The sequence below is a fragment of the Aristolochia californica genome, unplaced genomic scaffold (genome assembly GCF_029961685.1).
Source record: "Aristolochia californica isolate CCGP_79_NKW_82.1479 unplaced genomic scaffold, dmAriCali1.0.hap1 SCAF_3, whole genome shotgun sequence".
NCBI lineage: Eukaryota > Viridiplantae > Streptophyta > Magnoliopsida > Piperales > Aristolochiaceae > Aristolochia > Aristolochia californica.
In genome coordinates, this window is record NW_027181992.1 from 44,893,372 (window position 1) to 44,914,527 (window position 21,156).

Genomic DNA, 21,156 nt, shown 5'->3' on the forward strand with positions numbered 1-21,156 from the left:
GGGAAACATGATTTTTTTTTCTCTATGCTATTTTTATCTCATCTTCAGGACAAACAGTAAGCTATAGTGAAAGACGGAAAAATAGAGCGACAAAAAATAGAGAGAGCGCGTAACAGTGCAGAGAAGGGTCTTTGCTGGTCGACGCTGTGTAAAAGGTGTTTTTCGATCAACGCGACAGAGAAAGATACTGGTCCCATTTGTATTGTGATTCCTCTGATTGAAGAAATAAAAATCCTCTACAGCTTCCGTGGACGTAAGCAACTTTCCGAACCACGTAAAATTTTGTGTCGTGTGATTACCTGTCTCTTTTATTGTCGTTTTTCATAACAAACCTTTCCTCAATTAATCTCAGTTCATGATAGTTTCAGTAAAGGAAAAAACACGCCTTGTAGTGAGTCTTGGCTTCTCAATGACTCAAGGGAAGAAGCAACAATTTGATGATCAATGCATAGCAGGTATTAAACACTTACTGTAATCAACCGAGAAGAAATAAAAACTGGAAGGAGAGTGATGAACTTGGAGGAGGAGAGAAGAGGCCGGAGAATTAGGGTACGTTGATGATCCCTGGTTCTCCCCTCTATACTTTATATAAATTATCTCAAGGTGTATATATTACATATTTACCCTTTACACTAAAAGTTATAGGTAAAGGTAAAAAAAATTCAACTGTATTACAAGAATGCTATTAATCTATTTACCTTTTAACAAATACAAGTAAGAGTAGCTAGCCACAATTGAGCCCCAAGGGGGGTGGGGAGGATCTCTTTCCGGTCATTCTCTTCTCTTTCTCCTTCGACATCTCCTCCTGTCTTTACTTAGTTCTCCTCCTTGTCTCTTCTTCTTCTTCTTTCTTCTTTTCCTCTCCTCTTTTTACCACTAAGTGCAACAATGAATTACATCCTAGGATTTAACAATTAATTATAGTATTATTTAAGTCCATAACATACAATTTCATAGCCGCTAAAACAATATTTTTATTAATTAACATAGTACTATTCTGTATTTGTACCTAATAATGTTTATATGCCAATGGATAAAAGTTATACCACTAACTCTAGAAGGAGCACGATGTTATGTAGGTCTACTAATTGATACCCATTAACACAATGTTTAACTATAATGAGAGTTTAGGAACATATATTATTGAATTGTAACTTGTTGGTAGCATAGTATTATAGTAGTTAATAACATTGTATATCATTGTAAGGCAACATAGCATTTCTTTATTGTTTAACACAATAGTAACTAGGGTTTGTTGACTTAGACTTGGGACCTGACTCAGACACATGAAAATTCGGATCAGATCAAGACTCATAGAACAGGTGGTCGAACTCAAGGCAAGTTGAAGGGGACTCAATTGGTACAAAAAGGGTTGAGTCCTACTCTTGGACTTAGCTTGCCAAGTCCCAAATCTAATCAGACTCAGTTAAGTTGAGTGGACTGTACGAGTTGGTAACCATGGTACCAATGTGTATGTGTACATCAACAAAATAAGAGATACCACATTAATTTATTAAAATCAAGAGAAAAATATCCTATTGGTTTATTATATGAAGTGTTATGTAGGTCCATAACATACTCAAAATCATCATAGAAATATTTCGAAGTACACCATAAGTTTCACCAAGTTTAAACACAATTTGAAACTCAAAATATATTTTTTGTAACCTAGTACCTGTTATCCTTGAAACCAAGTACTTGTTATCCTCTTAACCTAGCACCTATTATCCTTGTAACCTTTAATTGGTATTTTTTTTATGGAGGATAACTAGCTATACTAAGCATAACTGCTTATAATTATACGAGATATTGGGTTATATAGAATGTTGCTAGTTTTTTAAGTACAAAGATAATTAGTTACACGTACATAGCAATAACTTGTTACACTGTAACAACTATGTTACTATGTTATGAACCATCATAACACTATATTATCAGATTGTTTCAGTTCACAAGTGTATGATACATTCTAGTTTAACACTATATTACGGGTAAAAAGAACAATGTTTATTGCATAAAAGGAATAATCCTACATTAAGTGAACAATGTTTACTGCTCATGTCTTAGCTAAACATTGTGTCATTGGATACAAAATAGTATGTTGTCCACCTAAATAACATTGTACTAACATTGTGTCACTATGGACTTAGTAGTATAGTTTTTATTTATTGGCAAATGATACCATGTGTAAATAAAAAATAGTATTATGTTAAACGATAAAGAATATGTTTATTTCGTAAATTATTTTGTAATAGAATACCATGTTATACACTACCATGATACCATGTTATTTTATATCGACTATGTTATGGGGGGAACAACAAGTAAGTTGACAACAAGAACATTCGTTTGCCTTCTCCTTCACCGATAGGAAATCGTCTATAGGAAGAAGAAGAACTTACTCATTTTATTCAACCATTAAAATTTTGTACATAAATTGTCACACCATGACCTATTCTAACAATAGATTGCTAACATGCCAACCAAAAATAAAATACTAAAGATCTAGTCAGATATAATATATTATTATTGGCATCATTTGCCCATGGACAAAAATTATATTACTTAGTTTAGTAAACATAGTGTATCATATTATTGTGTAGGTCCATAACATACAATTGGTAGCCAGCTATGCCCATGGACAAAAATTATATTACTTAGTTTAGTAAACATAGTGTATCATATTATTGTGTAGGTCCATAACATACAATTGGTAGCCAGCTATTAGGACAATGTTTAAATAGAATGATAGCCTATGAACAAACATTACCCACATAAATTTTGCTAACTATACTCTTAACCTTCATAATACTTCATTTAATAAACCAATAAGAGATTCTACTCTATATTTTTAATAAATTGTTATTTTGCCTAGATACATATTAATACTATATTAAGCAATAAAGAAATACTATGTTAATTAATGGTATATTATCAAAATGTTTCAGTCACTATGTATAAACCTAAATAACAAGTTTCAGCCTTCGCTGAAGATTGATCTAACGTCCGGACAGGTGGTGGGATCCGTTGTCTGTAGACAAGTAGCAGCTGGGGAATTGCTCGAGCCGCCTGCCGATGCCTGTAAGAGCAAATTCATGCCGACGGTTATGGACCTCTGAAGCTGTTCGTTCATGTCTTATTGAACTGAAAGGTAATATATATATATATATATATATATATATATATATATATTGGAAGACAGCTTTCTTTAAAAACCAAATTACTAGTCTTGGAAGTCTGGCTGCAGGAACCGCATCTTGTTCTGAATTTTCATTTCCCCAACAATAATTCTCCTGCACTGGCCGGACACTCTCTTTAACTACGGAGAGAGAGAGAGGGAGCGAGGGAATTGAGAAATTTGCAGGATGAAGGGTTTTAGAAACGGTGACATCCTCACGTCCCCTCTTCTCATGAAGCTCTGCATATTCTTTCTCATCGGTTTCGCTTTCTTCTACCTCGGTAAACACTGGTCGGAGTCGGATGGGTTCGATCAGCTCCTCTTCTTCTCCAGACAGACTGATTTGCCCTCCGTTGGCCCTTCTCCGAATTTGAACAAGAATTTCGATATCTCCTCGTTTATTACTTCCAATGACTCACAAACGGTCCTCGTTGCGGACCCTCCTCTGTCTCCCTCGCCGGTTGATCCGCTCCCAACGTTGCCTCCTCCAGTGTTTGAACCTCCTCTTCTGTCTCCTCCTCCTCCTCCTCCGCCGCCGCCCATTTCCCGACTCGGGATCGTCGATGAGAATGGGACAATGAGAGGGGATTTTGTTCTTGATGGGTACGACTCCGATCTGGCCAATGACGCTTTGGGAGATGATAATGACACCTCCGGTCCAGCATCGGTCGCTTCTAGTTCTGGTGGAGGCTTCAAGGTTAAGAAGTTCCCTATCTGTCCCGAGACCATGAGAGAGTTTATCCCGTGCTTGGATAATGTTGAAGCTATTCAGAAACTGAAGTCTACTGAAAAGGGCGAGAAATTCGAGCGACACTGTCCTGAGCAAGGAAGGCGATTGGACTGCTTGGTTCCGGCGCCTAAGGACTACAAGCAGCCTATCCCTTGGCCCCGAAGCAGAGATGAGGTTTCTTTCTTCCTTTTTCTGCTCATTTCTTTTAAAATAAGTATATCATTGCCCGTGCGCAGGTTATTCGTCTCATATCTGAATGCAAGGTGATAACTAGTCAAAATGAAATTTACTTTGTAAAAACTTGTCATCTTCTACAATGTCCTCTGAACTTATCCATGATAGATCTGCACTTATACATTGAGACAGTCATGCCACTGTACTTCTCAATTATGTATTTACTGCTTTAGTTAATTAAAGAAAGACCAAGTAGAGCTTCTACTTAAGGCCGCTTCAATGGTTTTGGCCTTACAATAAACTATGTACCTTTTTGTTCCTTGCATTATCTTAAAAGGTAGTAACTTCTATTTGTGTCAGCGTCGTCATATGTGCTTGGTTCTTAGAAGGTGGAAAACTGGAAAGAAAATGTTGGTATTCAAGTTCCAAGTTTGCCTAAACTGCAGAGTACCAGCTGATCAAAGAAAAACAACTAAAACCATTTTAAAAGTTATAAATTCTTGAAGTTTTTGAAAATTTTTGGTGTACTGTTCTTGATGCTTCTCATTCTAAATCCTTGTCATTCTACATTGTACAAGTATGAGCATATAGATATGCAGATTTGTTTTTTATTTTATGTTAGCATCCTTTTTCATAAATATCAGTACCGTCACAGGTTTGGTTCAGCAATGTTCCACATCCTCGTTTGGTTGAAGACAAAGGAGGTCAAAACTGGATTACTAGAGTTAAAGATAAATTTAGGTTTCCTGGAGGTGGAACACAATTCATCCACGGGGCAGATCAATATATAGACCAAATTTCACAGGTCTCTTGCTTCTCAAAACTGAAACTATATTGAGCTAGAATGCTGTTATCTTTACTTTGGCAACTTATATTTTTATCTGATGTCAAATATGCAGATGATTCCAGATATTGCCTTTGGTCGTCACACAAGAGTTGTCCTGGACATTGGATGTGGGGTGGCAAGCTTTGGAGCATTCCTGCTTTCACGGAAAGTAGCTCCACTATCTATAGCACCAAAAGATGTTCATGAGAACCAGATCCAATTTGCTCTTGAACGTGGTGTCCCAGCTATGGTTGCTGCCTTTGCCACACGTCGTTTGTTATACCCAAGCCAAGCTTTTGACTTGATACATTGTTCAAGGTGTCGAATTAATTGGACCCGTGATGGTATATACTCTGCTGATATTTTCTGACACCAAATTCTTTAGCTATGATAACTCTAGTCTGATGATAGTGTTGGATTTTTTTTTTTTTTCCTTTTTTTTTTCCTGTGGTGAAGATGGGATATTACTTCTAGAGGTTAACAGGATGCTGAGGGCTGGTGGATATTTTGCTTGGGCAGCTCAACCTGTTTATAAACATGAGGAGGCACAACAAGAAGCATGGAAAGGTTGTCCCTTCAACCCCCTTTTTTACTTGTCTCAGAGCTTTCAATTTGGCATGGTTGTGGTGTATTCTGATTTACTATGCCGGGGATACTTGGCATGGTTTTGTCTGTTTGTAGAGATGGAAGACCTTACAGATCGTATGTGCTGGAAGCTTGTAAAAAAGGAGGGATATCTTGCTATTTGGAAGAAGCCTTTGGACAACAACTGCTATCTGAGCCGAGATACTGGGATTAGACCTCTATTATGTGAACCAGAAGATGACCCTGATAATGTTTGGTATGATTTTTTTTAGTCTTGCCAGTGCTTCAGCTTTAATAAAAAGCTGCATTAAGCAGATCAGAACTGTTAAAAGGGAATTGCTTTGAGAGATGCGATAGGTCTTATCACTATCAGCCAACCAGCAGCTGGATACATGTTAGGTTTTTTACCACTATAGTGTTCCTCACATGCATAAATTTTCAATTTTTCATGGTTTGCTTCGGTCTGATTGGTACACAGAATGGTTTTGTTACTTTGAATGGATCATGGAAGAGCAACCTCTTTTGTTCATCATCTTATCAAACTCTCCTTGTACTTTCAGTTATCCGGCTGTTTGCCTTGTGAATTAGTGAATGTCAATATGCATTCATGTATGAGCTGCTTTATTGAACAATGCTGAAGTCCATAATCTTCATGTGCAAAACAACTATCTTAAGGAAATATTATTTAGTTACCTTCCGCATCAGCATACCAGTCTCTCTTTTAAATCTGTTGGCATTCACCAAAAATCATAAGTTAGTTTTCTTCCTTCTTCAGGTATGTTGATCTCAAGCCATGTATTACTCGACTGCCTGAGAATGGATTGGGAGCAAATCTTACTAAATGGCCTGAGCGTCTTCATTACCCACCAGATAGGCTCCAGACCGTTGAGATGGATGCCTACCTGGCAAAAAGGGAGCTTTTCAAGGCAGAATCAAAATTCTGGAATGATATAGTGGGGAGCTATGTTCGTGCTTATCATTGGAAAAAATTGAGGTTGCGAAATGTCATGGACATGAGGGCTAGTTTCGGAGGGTAAGCTTAAGTCTTTGTTAATCTTTATAATGGATAAGAATTTTGTTAAGTTGTGAAAACAACTTGGTTTGCATTTCTGCTTCATTGTCTCATGTGAAATGATTTATTGTACTTGTTTCTTGATTTCATCTGGTTGTTCATTTTAATGGTCCTCTTCTCTGTCAGGGTCTGTGCCACGTTTTTAAATGATATTTGGTTCAAATACTCTTACATTCAAGCAGGAGACTGATTAACGAAATGTCTGTTGAAAATAATATTTTATGGTTTGTGAAAAGAAAGCTCTTATGTACCTTGTGGCTTTTCTTGTAACACTGGGAAAAGAGAAAAACTGTAAGATGCTTCTCTGAATTTTAGGGATTGGCTGCTTTACCTGACAAGTACCTTATAAAACATAGTATAAATGGGCATTTATGTGGTCTGTTTGTTGGTTCTTTTTATGGATACACACTCTTTTCAATTATCCTTTTTCATCATTGTCAAAGTATTGCCCTACCACATTTCTTCCTAAAAAAAGTGTTAAATATACGAAAAGGGTAGTTTGGTCATTTTCACACAGATCTGGTTGTATCAAGGAGAGCATTAATAGTTTCAGGAAGTATAGGAGTGTTTATGGTTCAATTTTCATGATTTTTGGACTTGTATATATGGAGATATTAGATGTACATGAATGAGGGGGTAGAGAGGTCTTTTCCTCTCAACTCACTAAAGTGTTAAGAGGGATGATAGGGGCTCGTGTTTTTCCCCCAATCCAGAGCTTATGCTCTTCTCGTCTCCTCTTCTTCTCTTCATCTCCTCTCTCTCTCAACTCTCTTCTTCTCAATATTTCACATGGCATCATACGACAGGTCCATAGCACCAGCGTGTGAAGCCTCTCTCCTCCTCTCTCTTGATGTCAACTATCTCATAACGAAGGGAATTTCAGGTCTGCTGTGGTCTGGTTGGTAAAAAAAATCTTATTTTTTGTGTTTCTTTCCTGCCATAATTTAGGATTGATGGTCCTTATTGCAGATTAAGCCAACCTATGCTTGTTTTCTGCCCCTTGAGGGTTTGCTGACTTGGGATTTGACCCATTCCCTACTGTGCTCAACCTAATCTCTGCTCCTTTGCTTATGTCATCACCCACTACGCTGATGTCAGCTTTTATCTTTAGAGTTTTGTTGCATAGGTTGGCTTGATTGAAAATTTTATCAAGTTTCTGGTATTAGGTTTTAGGGTTTAGGGTTGCACACATTGAGTTTTTTTACCTAATCCTAATTTTTTGAAGTGGGGTCCACATAGCTATTGCTGGTATATTTGCGTAATAAAGTGAAATTGTAACAAAAATTGAAGACTATTTGATTCCAATGGCTGATTTTGGTGAAATTATCACACCCTCAAGGGATGTTGTGAGCTCAGATGGATAAGCTTCCATATTGATTACATAAGAGAGATTAAACGGACACAACTATCTGAGTTGGTGCAAATCTGTTTGAATCTATCTTAGGTCAAAAGAAAGTCCATATTTATCCGAGATGATCCTTCTACCCCCCTTACATATGATTGGGAAGCAGAACACAGTCAAGTAATGACTTGGCTACTGAATAGTTTGGGTTCGAGGCTGAGATATTATATTATCAATTTGAAACAGCCAAGGAGAAGTGGGTGTCCTTGGCATCTTTATATGCCCAGGAAAGTAATTTGTCTCGAGTTTATGAACCATATGCTAGACTCTTCAACTTTAAGAGGGGAAGAGAGCAGTCATAAACTATTACTGTGAACTGAAAGGTATTGTGCAGGAGATCCACATGTACTATCTATTTACTACTGACGAGAAAGAACATAGAAAGCAACAAAAACAACTTCTTCCTACAAAATTCCTAGATGGGTTGGGATTAGACTTTGTTGTAGTCAGGGCTCAATTATTAGCATCAGATGTGTCATCACTCTCCATAACATTTAATAGAGTTATGAGGGTAGAGAATGTAGTTATGACCAGAGGAATTAAGGATAATAAGAATGTAAATGTGTTTAGCATTGAATTTCTTTTGTCAGTCAAAGTCTACTTGAGGCCGTGGAGGTAGTAGTCTAGGTAGAGGTACAAATGGGTTTGGTAGAGGCCGAGGTTAGACTAATGGTAAAAATGATAGAAAGTGTGTTCATTGTGGATACACTATCCATTTTTCTGATTAGTGCTAGATTAACTTTGGCGATCCTACATGGGCAAACTCACTAACTCATGAGAATACTGAGCCCTTGATTGGACATATTGTTGGTATCTTACCTTATGAAATGCAGCAGTTGGCTCAACGTATGGCTCAACTTGCATCTATCTCAGTCCCTTCCTCTGCAGCCCTTCCTCCTCAGCATCGGTTACACAACCTCCACGTCCTATAGCTATTCTTGCCAGCTGAGGGATGTTAGCTTTACATGTGCGTCCTGGATCTTCCTGGGTAATTGACTCAGGATCGTCCACTCATATGTCAAGTATGTTGTCTTTGTTCACTAGTCTGAAGGAGTCTTCATTGATTATGCATGTTACACTGACTGATGAATTTGTTCCCAAATTTTCTCATAATCTATTATTTGCTAGTCAACTTATTAAGTCCTTGAAATGTTCTGCAACTTTCAGTTCTTCTCATTGTATGTTTTAGTATCTTACAATGAGGAAGATGATTGGTTCTGCGCATGAGAGAGGAGGACTATACCACTAGGAAGGCTCATCACAAATATCTAAATCTATCCTTCATACTGCAGTTTCACCCTTCTTGTGCCATTTATGACTTGGCCATCCTTCTCCCAAGAAGTTGGTTCGTCTTTTTCCTACATTTTCGTCAAGTTTGTCTTTTCAATGTGAGTCGTGTCAACTAGGCAAACATAGTCAGAGTATTTTTCCATTGAGTCAGAAGAAAAGTAAAAGGGTGTTTGAACTCATTCATTCTGATGTATGGGGACCATGTCTTGTATGTTTGGGTACAAACTTGTTGCTTCTTTATTGATGATTTCAGTCGCACATCTCCTATGGAGAAATCTGATGTGTTTGATGTATTCCAAACTTTTTATAATGAAATAAAAAAACTAATTTGGTGCATCTATGCAGATTCTTCGTATTAACAATGGATTAGAATTCATTAATCATAAGTATACTACATTTTGTCACAATCATGGTATACTTCATTAGCCATTCTTGTGTTTTTACCCCACAAAAGAATAGACTAACAGAGCATAAAAATGGGCATTTATTGGAAATTGCTCGGACAATGCTCATTCATATGCATGTACCCAAATCATTTTGGGGAGGGGACATGCTTACTGCATGCTATCTTATTAATAAAATACTTTCGTTTGTGCTTGGGGATCAAATTCCTCTTTAGGTGTTGAATCATTTGATACTTTATTTGTTGCTTCCTAGTATTTTTGGTTGTGTGCTTTGCCCATGTTTTTAGTGTTTCTACGGATAAATTATCATCACGTGCAGTCCTATGTGTGTTTCTTGGGTATTCTAGGACACGGAAGGGTTACAAATATTTTTGTCCTTCTCTTCGGAGAACATTTGTATCTACTGATGTGACTTTCTTTGTGTATGTACCTTTCTTTCTCCTTTTGATACAATAGCTCCATCTTCAGGCTGATGTGACTTTCTTTGTGTATATACCTTTCTTTTCTCCTTCTGATACAGTAGCTCCATCTTTAGTAATAGTTCTAGGAGTTGTTGTTATTGCACCCTTGGAAGATGTCTTTAATCTGTCACAATCTATTATTCTAGAATAACCCTTGCAGGTTTACCTACGTAGGCAAGAGGGTCAACAACAAGCTATGGTTCCCTCTCTCTTAGGTTCCAACACCTTCTTCATCACTGGATCCTGAGATAACTGACATATCCCGATTGCTCTTCACAAAGGTGTTCGTTCATCAACTCATCATCCATTATCTCATTATGTGTCCTTTGATTTCTTATCTACTAGGTATAGACAATTTGCTTTATCTTTGTCCTCCTGTACTATTCCTTCTTCTATGCAGAATGCTCTTTTGCCTCCTTAGTGGAAGCATGCTATGGATGTTGAGATGGATGCATTGACTGATAGAGAGGTGGAGTTTGTGTGATGTTCCTTGTAGTCAACAAATTGGGGTGTTGTTGGGTCGACATAGTTAAATACAGAGCAGGTGGATCTATTGGGTGGTGCAAAGCTCGGTCAGTTGCCAAAGGGTTTGCTCAGATGTATTGTATTGATGTGTTTGAGACATTCTCCTCAGTTGCACGATTGACATATGTTCGTGTACTTGTTGTTAATCAGAATTGGCCATTCTTTTAGCTTGACATTAAGAAAGCCTTGTTGTATGGTGACTTAGTAGAAGAAATATATATCGATCAACCTTTGGGGTATGTTGTTTAGGGAGAGATTTACAAGGTACGAAACCGAAGAAGGCAATTTATGGGCTTAAACAAAGCCCGAGGGCGTGGTTTGAAAAATTCAGCCTAGTAGTACTATCCTTCGGTTTCTCACGGAGTCATTACGGTCATTTATTATTTTTCAAAAAGAGATCATTTAGAATTATAATTCTTCTTGTATAATTGATGATATTGTTTTCTCAGGAAGCAATGTTCAAGGTATTGAAGAAGAAAAGTAGAAACTGGAGGTATTGAAGAAGAAAAGTAGAAACTGGCTAAATATTTCCAGACAAAAGATTTGGGTTCCTTGAAATACTTCCTTGGGATAGAGGTTGCAAGAAATAAAACTGGCATTGTGTTAACACAGAGAAAGTATATTATTGACATGCTACAAAAGTATGGTTTACCAGGTGCAAAGCCTGTAGAGACATTCATGGAAGTTGGAAATGACCTTCATAATGAGTGTAGTGAAGAACTCATGGATAAAAATGTATTTCGTAGATTAGTTGGATAATTGATCTATGCCACTATCACAAAACCAAATATATCCTTCTCAGTTAGTGTGCGAAGCTAGTACATGGAACACCCATGCAAGGTTCACTTAGAGGCTGCTCAAAGGATACTGAGGTATCACCTAGTTATTCTTTAAGTCTCACAATCATCTGAAAATAGAAGTTTTCTCAGATGTTGATTATGTTGGTTCTAAGTTAGACAAAAAATCTACTACGGGGTACTATGTTATTTATGGGCAGTAACCTAGTAAGCTAAAAAAGTGAGAAATAGAATGTAGTGGTCTGGTCTAATACTGAAGCGGTATAAAATGCTATGACTTGTATAGTTAGTGAGATGAAGTGGGTGAGATCACTGTTGCCAGAGCTGAATTTACAGGCTCATGTATCAATGATAATGTATTGTGATAATCAGGCTACGATTTGATTGCTAGCAACCTAATGTTTTATGAAAGGACCAAACACATTGAAGTGGACAATCATTTCGTTTGAGATGCACTTAAAAAGAAGGAAGTGGATACTTCTTATGTTCGATCAGGTGATCAGCTTGGTGATGTCTTCACTAAAGCCTTGGGTAGGAGAGAGTTTGAGACCTTTGTAAAAAGCTAGGACTACTAGATATACACTCCAGATTAGAGGAGGGGGGGGGGGGGGGGGGGGGGGGGGGGGGGGGTGTTAAATATACTGAAAATGGTAGTTTGGTCATTTCACATAGGTCTGATTGTATCAAGGAGAGTACTAATAGTTTCAGGATGTGTAGGAGTATTTATGGTCCAATTTTCACGATTTTTGGACTTGTATATATGGAGAGACATAAGGTGTACATGTATGAGGGATAGAGAGGTCTTTTCCTCTCAACTCACTTATGTGAATGAGAGGGATAAGGGGGCTCCTGTTTCCCCCCAATCCAGAGCTTACTTTCTTCTCCAAAATCGTTTCCTCCTCTTCTCCTCATCTCCCCTCTCTCTCAACTCTCTTCTTCTCAATAGTTCACATAAAGCTTTACCCCGCTGTATGTATCCTTTCTCTATTCAATCATATACCAGATGTCTTTATGGTATTGTGTATGCTTTTTAGTCCTATCAATTGAAAGCAATGGAACCCGTCTCAGTTCATTCTGTTGATTGTTACATCACCTTTTTCTATAAGAGTAACAGTTTGTACATCGCAAATAGCCAGTTCAATGGCAGATTACATGGTCTGCAATGGATAAGGATGTGTTTCTACACATTGATATATTTGAACATTAGAGCATAGTATTAGTAACTGAATGTTCAAGGTTCTCAAATATGGTAAAGAAAAGCACATCATAGCTCTGAACCTTATAGAGATTAACATTATAAATCTTTGTAGCATGATGAGTGTTAGCTTTTATTTACTTTATTGTTAATATGCTACAATCTTTCATGTCACAAACAATTTTTGGTATTTCCTTTTGCATTTGAATGAGTGTGGCTTTAATGACAGGTTTGCAGCCGCAATTATTGATCTTGATGTTAATGCGTGGGTGATGAATGTTGTTCCTACCAGCGGGCCCAACACCCTGCCTGTAATATATGACCGTGGTCTGATTGGCGTGCTCCATGATTGGTATGTTCTGTTCTACATTCTGGTTTTGGATGTCAAATAAAATTTATTTGTTGTTTGTTTCCTGTCCACGGTGAGCTCATGAAGCTATCTACTAACTTGTAATTTTAGGATGGAAGCTAATTACTTTCATGTACTGGCCAAAATCATATTATTGCAAGCGAGAAAAGTTCTCTAGAAAATCATTGTTTACAAATTTCATCTGAAGAATTGTTGATTTAGATTTTTTTATTTCGGATTCCATTATTTTATGTGGCTTTGTCTAGTTTTTTATACATGAACTTCTTCAGGTTTTTCCACAATAATATGAGCTAAATTTCTTTCTCTAGGTGCGAGCCTTTTGATACATACCCAAGAACTTATGATTTATTGCACGCGTCTGGCCTTTTCTCTGTCGAACGAAAGAGGTGAGCTCTACTGATCTTTCCCATTTGTTAAGCATTGTTCAGATTTCTTCTATGCTCTTTTCTTTCATTTTATGTCAGTTAAATGTTCTGTGTGACCTTAATTGTGGAAGAAATTCTCTTTCACCTTTCGCACATTGTTGGATATAATCTTTAATTTTAAGAGATAGCTCCTTAGTTCTTGCCTGTTCTATTGGTGTTATCCTCCAGGTGTAACATCACATTTATCCTGCTTGAGATGGATCGAATACTTAGACCTGGTGGGCGTGCCTACATTCGCGACTCGAAATCTGTCATTGAAGACATCCATGTGATTACAAATGCCATGGGATGGAGGTCTACAGTCCAAGACACATCTGAGGGCCCTTATGCTAGCCGAAGAGTGTTGAGGTGTGACAAACCATAGGATCACTAAAAAGGATATCGTACTCTTGCTGTTCTTGCTATAAAAACATGTAGTTCAGGTGGCAAGTGAAGAAACAAATACAAAACATAAGGCCTACGAAATGCAGATCAGATGCATACGAGGGGGACAGTTTGTTTGTTTTTTTTTTTTGTGTATTTTTTGTAATTATTTTGGAATGACTTTGTGTCCTTTAATTTAAGCCTTTGCAAAATTTCATGTAACTTGTGCAAGAGTAATAGGACACTTAGCATATTTCCGTTTCATTTTTTTTAAAATAAGACAGTAAAAGCAGAATTCTTAGTTTCTTCATTATTGTATCATCTTTACGAATTCGATGACAATGTTGATGCTTCAAAATGGTACGCTGGAAGGCTAATAATTTCTTAGTCATGTCTTGGTTCATAAACAACATGGAGCCTACTATGCAATGCCAGATTCTATATTGCAAAACAGCTTATGATCTCTGATTTTATGATCTCAAGAGCAAAATATGTCAAAGCTTTATGATGTCTATAGTCGACAGTTTACAATTCAGAGAGGTGATAGGATGTCGTGGACTATGTTGGAGAGTTAGATGTTGCATAGCAAGAAATTGTTAATTATCATCCTTTAACATCAAATAGGCTGCAAAAAAACGCCCAAGGGAGGATACCAAGTCATAAGGTTTTTACATAGGTTAGGATTTGAATATAAAACCATTCATGGTAAGATCTTAGCTAGTAAAAAGAAAGCCACGTTTGAAGATGCATTGTCACAAGTGGTGACACCTTAACTGACAATTCAATCTTCCAAACCTAAAGGTTAGTCTTTGGCCTTGATATCTATCTAACCTCTATTACTACTTTGAACCAAAGAAACAATGAAAGAAATCAAGGTGGACAAGGGGTCAAGGGAGAGGCTAGTGGAGGAAACCATGTATTCACTTGGTAAGAATAATCATCCTTTTGAGAAGTGAAGGGAGACATTTGCTAAACCACTGAGGGCAGGCTCATGATGTTGGACAAGAACAAAGTGCTTCTTCGTCCACAATAGGACCAAACATGGTGGTGGGAAGTAAAGAAGATCTGAATTAACTCATGCAACAATGTATGGTTGTAAATACCTCTGCTCTTGTTACTCTAGGTACATATGTTCTATTCCCTGATTCTAGAACCTCCATCATATCTTGGGTAATTCCAACCTGTTCCAGTCTTTGCATAAATCTAATTCACTTGGGCATGTTACTTTGGCTAAGAGGACACCTTCCATGGTTCATGGTGAGGGATACATTCAAACATCTTCTTCTGTACATTTTCACTTGGTATATGTTCCAAAGTTTCCTCCCAATATTCTGTTTGTTAGCCTACACACAAAATAGTCAAATTGCTCAATGACTTTTTATTCTTCTATGTGTATTTTTAGGACATTTAGATGAAGATGATGATTAGTGTAGGGCCTGAATGAGGAGAGCTATATTACTTGGCTGAACATAAATATCCAATTCCAAAGGCAATGACAACTATAAGTTCAACAAGGGGATTGGCATGTGAAGCTAGATCATCTTTCATTAGATATGCTATGAGTTATGGTTCCTTCCTTGAAGAGTAGTTTACGACTTTGATGTGAGTCTTGTGAGTTGGGGAAGCAACATAGAAGCACCTTTTATTGAAAAAGAGTTTTAGTAGTTCAAGTTTGTTTCAATTTTTTTTTTTTTACCTTTATTGATAATTTTATTGGAGTAACATGGGTATTTTGCTAAATAAAAAGTCAGTTTGGTTTATTCATTCAAATTCTATGGATTGATAATGCACAGGAATAGATGAGTGCCTTCTTTACTCAATTTTGCCACTCCAATGGTATTGCACATCAAAGATCTAGTATGCATCCCCACAACAAAATGGTATAGCCGAACATAAAAATAGCCTTCTTTTGGACATTACTCAAGCCTTGTTGTTTCATATGCATGTACCAAAAAAGTCTTGGGTTCTTGTTGTCTTAATTGCATGTTTTCATATGACTCTCAACCATTGTTTCATTTGCCTCATGTGTTTGGGTAAACATGCTTTGTTCATGCTCTTGGCCTTATCAAAGGGAGAAGAAAGAGAGATTCGCAAAGGGAGAAGAAAGAGAGCTAGAATGCAAAGGGAGAAGAAAGAGAATACATGAGAGGAGAGGTACTAGGGAACAAATTTGAGGGGGGGAAAGAGGGGCAAGAGAGATGTTGGAATAAACTTGATTGATTTTTTCTTCAGCCAACACCCATATTTATAGTTTTTTCAATGCATTCTTTGGGAAACTCTTCAATTAAATATGGTTCCCTAATTACATAATTTAAGAAGAGATCCCAGGAGATTGAGATATTGCATCAATCTAGGAGAAATTCTAGAAATTTAAAACATTACATTAATGAAAATAAAATTCTTTCTATTCTAACAAGATTCTATGTTCTTCAAGAGAGGCAAATTTGACTCCAGTTTGACCAACCCCTTGAGGGGACATTTTTGCCTTTTTGCTCTCATGCCTCACGTTTCTTCTTCTCTTGCTCTCTTGTACTTATCTTCTTTTTTGGGTACTTTGAGAGTAATTTTGGGTTTCTATCATTCTACCCATCTTGAGTATCAACCATGTCCTTAAGGTTGAAAATTGAAGAACCGTAGAAGGAATTCATCCTCACATGTTCAAAGTGACACCCTTTAGATTTTCTAGATTACAAAATCAAATTGTCACTTTTACCCTTAAGGTGGCACCCCTTAGACTTTTTAAAATAAAATGTCCCCAAAGTACAATTTGTACCCCCCCCCCCCCCCCCCCCCCCCCCCCCCCCCCCCCCCCTTAGCTTGTACACGTGTGTTTTTACATAAATTTAGGTTTTATTATTTGACCTATCTTGGAAGCTCAACCTTGTTGAAGTACAATTTTTTTTTTTTTTGTAAAAATTTGTATTCGATCTCCCAAGTTGTGTATCTCTTGTTAAGCTCATTTTAGTACTATTTTTTTTGTTATGCTGAGTTTGTGCTTCTTGAGTTTAAGAGCCAGATCTTGGAGAAACCACATGTCTTTTAGAGTGGCAACATTTTGGTCTTGGACAATGATTAGTGTGCTGAATAGGAGGGTGGGTGATATGTAGGCAGTGCATGTGGGGGTGAAGTGTGGTTGTTGGTAGGAGTGAGAATGTTCTTGTTGGGGCGGGTTAGGGATTGTTTTAAGAAAGTGATTTCAGTTGGGTAAAATTGGGAAATAGGGATATACTGTGTGGTGTGGTTTATGGAAGGAATAAAGGTGGGGATCGTCATGGGGGTAGGTAACTGAATGAGTAGCTTGGTGGAGAGGGAGCGATTGAGATAGATGGAGAATATGAGAGAGTTAGATGAATTGTATGCAGATAGGAGATTGGTGATCCGTATGGTTGGGTTGATGAGGAAAATAGTGAAGGTTGTTTTCTTTAGATGTGTTGTGAATGATTGGATTTGTAGTTTTATTCAGGGGAAGCTTAAATTGAGAGTGAAAGTGGGAGTAAGTGTTTTGTTGTGTGGAAAAGGTTTTAGCTATTGCGGCATTAAGGTGGGTAGTGGTGGAGTATATGGCTGGTATTGGGAATTGATTACGTTAATACGGTGAAATAGTAGATGGAAAGGGTGAAGTTTCATGGTTGGATGCAAAAGTCTAAATTTGGAGGGTAAGAGGTGTAGTGATTGGAATGGAGGAATATAAAGAAGGTTAGGGGAGAGGTAGATTGAGGAGAGGTGGGTTGAGGAGTGCGAGTGGGGTAACATATTGAAGAAAACTTTTGGTGGGGGAAAAAGATGGGGAAAGTTGATTTGGAAAAAAATGGTGATGGTGAACAAGAAAACTTACCAAAAATAGTTTTTGTTGTGTTTTAGGATCCAGTGTTTGTTGTGGAGGTGAAGAAGATCTTGCAACCATTCTTTCCATGAAGGATTGAAGCATGCTTATTAGATGTTGCATTTGTCCTTCCAAACTAGTGATCTTTTTGTACAAATTTTCTTGAGCACACTTATGAGTAGTAACAACCTTATGTTTTTGTTATTTTCCATGTATTTTGTGTTTACAACAATTTTTTTTAAATTTTTTTATAGAGGTGATCTTGGAGAAGGGAGAGAGTGTTTAGGGAGTTGGTATGTAATTCAATAAGGTCTAGGGTCGTGGATTTGGTTGAAAATAAATAGAAAGAAAAGTTAGGGAGGTTGGAAGAGAAAATAAGGGGAGGAGTTTATTTTTCTTAAGATGTAGAACTATGGATTTTTGTGTGTGGATGAGTATAGAAATAATGGTACTATATAATGAGGTTAAACACATGGATTATGGTGAAAAAATAATTTTTAGGTGATAGGGGAAAGGAAAGGGAGGGTTTGGTCAAATGAGCTTAAGGAAGAAAAAAATAAGCTTTGGCATGACTGACCTTTATGGCTTCCGATGGTTATATCTCACAGAATATAACTCAAAATACCAAAAGGCTTGTTCTCTAGGAAGTAGACTCGAAGATCTTTAATGTGGTATATAATGTGATATGTAAAACACTCACCCTGAATCTTTTTGGTTGTTTGATTTGCATTGTTTTGCAGTAGGACCCTTGTCAATTCCGATGGGGATATCTATTTATAGAAAGATCAAATTGACTTGAAACCTATTGTTTCTGATGTCAAACTTCTAGCCAATACTCCCGAAAAGGCCGACCTAGTAGGGAACGGAAAGCCAAGTACCTAACTCATCAGTGGTGGACAAAACCACCTAGCTCTGACACCCACCGTTCCCGTTCCCTACCGCTTCACCCAGGATTTGAACGCGGAACATGGTGCCCAGCTCTGATACCATGTTAAATGCCTAGCCAATACTCCCGAAAAGGCCGACCTGTTAGGGAGCGGAAAGCCAAGTACCTAACCCATCAGTGGTGGATGGAACCACCCAGGTGGACAGAACCACCTAGCTCTGACATCTGAAACTAGACTTGAGTATCGTTCATTCAAGTATCATAAAATATGCTTTTTGTGAAGTAGATAATCTAATAAGTCTTTGTATCTACAGTCTGGTTGAACTGACTTCAGTTCTGTTAACAGTTAAGATGGAGAAGGTCCTAAACAAGGACGACTCTGATACCAATTGATAAGAACCCCACTTGTGCAAGGTCCTTATCTTTTCTCAAATTTGAAGGAAGAGTTGAAAAAGAAAAGTTAAGAGGGTTAGGATAACAGATAAGAGAAGAAGAGAGAAGTAGAGTACAAGAGGGAGATAGAGAGGGCTAGAAGCAAAAAAGAGAAGACGAGAGGAGAAGTGTTAGAGCACGAATTTGAGAGGTAAGAGAGATTTTGGAGTATGCTTGACTGATTTTTCCTTCACTCAACACACCTGTTTATACTTTTTTTAATGCATTCTTTCGAAAACTCCTCAATCAATTAGGGTTCCTTAATTATAAAATTTAAGAAGAGATCCTAGGAGATTGAGAGATTGCATCAATGTATGAAAGATTCTATGAATTTAAAATATTACATCAATCAAAGAAAAATTATTTCTATTCTAAAAATATTCTATTTTCTTCAAGAGAGGCAAATTTGACTCCAATTTGATCAGCCCTTGAGGGGGCATTTTTACCTTTTTGCCCTTATGCCTCACACTGCTTGTTTCTTGGAGGTGGCACCACTTCCACTTTCTATTTTATTGTGATACTTCATCTTTCTATTGTTCTTCTTCTTGTCTACTTCTCTTCTACTTGTCTACTTCTCTTATTTTCTCATATATTTGGTGGGTAATTTTTTGTTTATATTATTCCACTCGTCTTGAGTGTCAACCTTGTCCTCAAGGTTGAAAATCAAAGGATCGTAGAAAGAATTCATCTTCACGTGTCCAAAATGATACCCCCTAGATTTTCTAGAAAATAAAATTAAATTATCACTTTTACCCTTAAGGTGGTACCCCATAGACTTTTTAAAAAGAAATACCCAAAAATTATAATTTGTACCCCTCTCTTAGCTTGATATATGTGTGTTTTTACATAATTTTGATAATATTGTAGAATATATTTTTTATATCCCTTTTTATAAAAGTTTAAAAGTTTAAAATTTAACTATTATAGAGGAGGTGGTAATAATCAATGCTGGGAAAGTGTTAAATTGATACCTGGGAGTGATAGTAATGTCATACATGCACAGTGAAGTGCATCGATATCAACTAGTTTGACTCAAATAGGACCTCCTCCTCCAAATTGCCAGAGACGTTACGCAAAATATTTTATTTTTATTATTTGTATTTTTTGTAATATTAAATATGATATTTTATCTATACATGAAGGTCACTTTTCAACTCTTTAAGTTAGCTTGCCCACTATTGATGAACTGATTTAGCTTACTACATGAACTAGCTGTATTATTGGATAAACTTTAGATTAGATGATTTTTTAAATATTATTATTAATACTACTGTAAGAGAATCTAGACTAAATGGACTTGGATGAGGTACTATTGGACCAACCTTTTATTTACTATATAGTGTTTAAATACTATTGTTAGTAGTAGTACTATATTATTAGTTTTCCATATCAATTTTAAAAAATGCTAATTATTTTAAATTTTTAACTATTATAGAGGGGGTGATAATAATCCCCATATTTTTTATAATAATCCATTTTTAACTGATGTTATGAAGCTACATGGTGGTTATGAAGAAATTAGACATAGGCAGGTGCTAGTCTTTTTCTTTATTAAAGCATGAAAAGGAAGTTTGAGAGGACCTTACGGCTGTGTTTGGAACACAGAAAGTGGAGAGAAAAGAAAAGAAAAGAAGAGAAAGAGAAAGAGAAAAGAAAATAAAAGAACAAAGATTATTTTATCTTGTTTGGATGCCCATGGAAAATGAGAGAGAAAATGGAAGAAAAATATAGTTTCTCTTGTTTGGATATATGTGGAAAATAAAAAATAAAATAAAATTAGTAATATTTTAAAATTTTCTCTCAAGTTTCTATTTCTTTTTTTTTTCTCGCCAAATTCCATCATTTTGTGAGAGAAAATTTGTTAACTAAGAGTGATTTTCTCTCTTATTTTCTTTTTTCTCAATAATTCTTTGTTGCCAAACAACGAAAAAAAGTTTTCTCTCCTATTTTCTTGTCTTTTCTACAACTTCCAAACATTCCCTAAGTTGTCCTATATAATCTATTAATTGGCTGTTTATTAGGTAAAATATCGTTTACTTATAATTGTAGTTCATAGTTGACCTTACGAGTGACTGGCTTTTCGTCTTCGCATCCATCGGTGGATAAAACCACAACAAAGATTTTCTCCTTTGAGAATGAAGCTGTAAATTTTCATTAAAGCCTTAAACAATGTTCTTTATGTAAGACTAAGGCTCTTATGGATTCACTTACATGTCCA

At 36.7% G+C, this 21,156-nt stretch overlaps 1 protein-coding gene across 1 annotated transcript; it reads left to right on the forward strand.

Moving 5' to 3' along the window:
* The first annotated feature begins 3,234 nt into the window (after nucleotides 1-3,234).
* LOC137958472 (probable methyltransferase PMT11) lies at nucleotides 3,235-14,105 on the forward strand. Its single transcript, XM_068805512.1, has 9 exons — nucleotides 3,235-4,082; nucleotides 4,738-4,887; nucleotides 4,982-5,252; nucleotides 5,365-5,475; nucleotides 5,590-5,749; nucleotides 6,269-6,526; nucleotides 12,869-12,991; nucleotides 13,318-13,395; nucleotides 13,603-14,105. Exons 1-9 carry the CDS (start codon nucleotides 3,366-3,368, stop codon nucleotides 13,796-13,798), a joined length of 2,064 nt encoding a protein of 687 aa, XP_068661613.1. The 5' UTR covers nucleotides 3,235-3,365; the 3' UTR covers nucleotides 13,799-14,105.
* The last annotated feature ends 7,051 nt before the right edge of the window (nucleotides 14,106-21,156 follow it).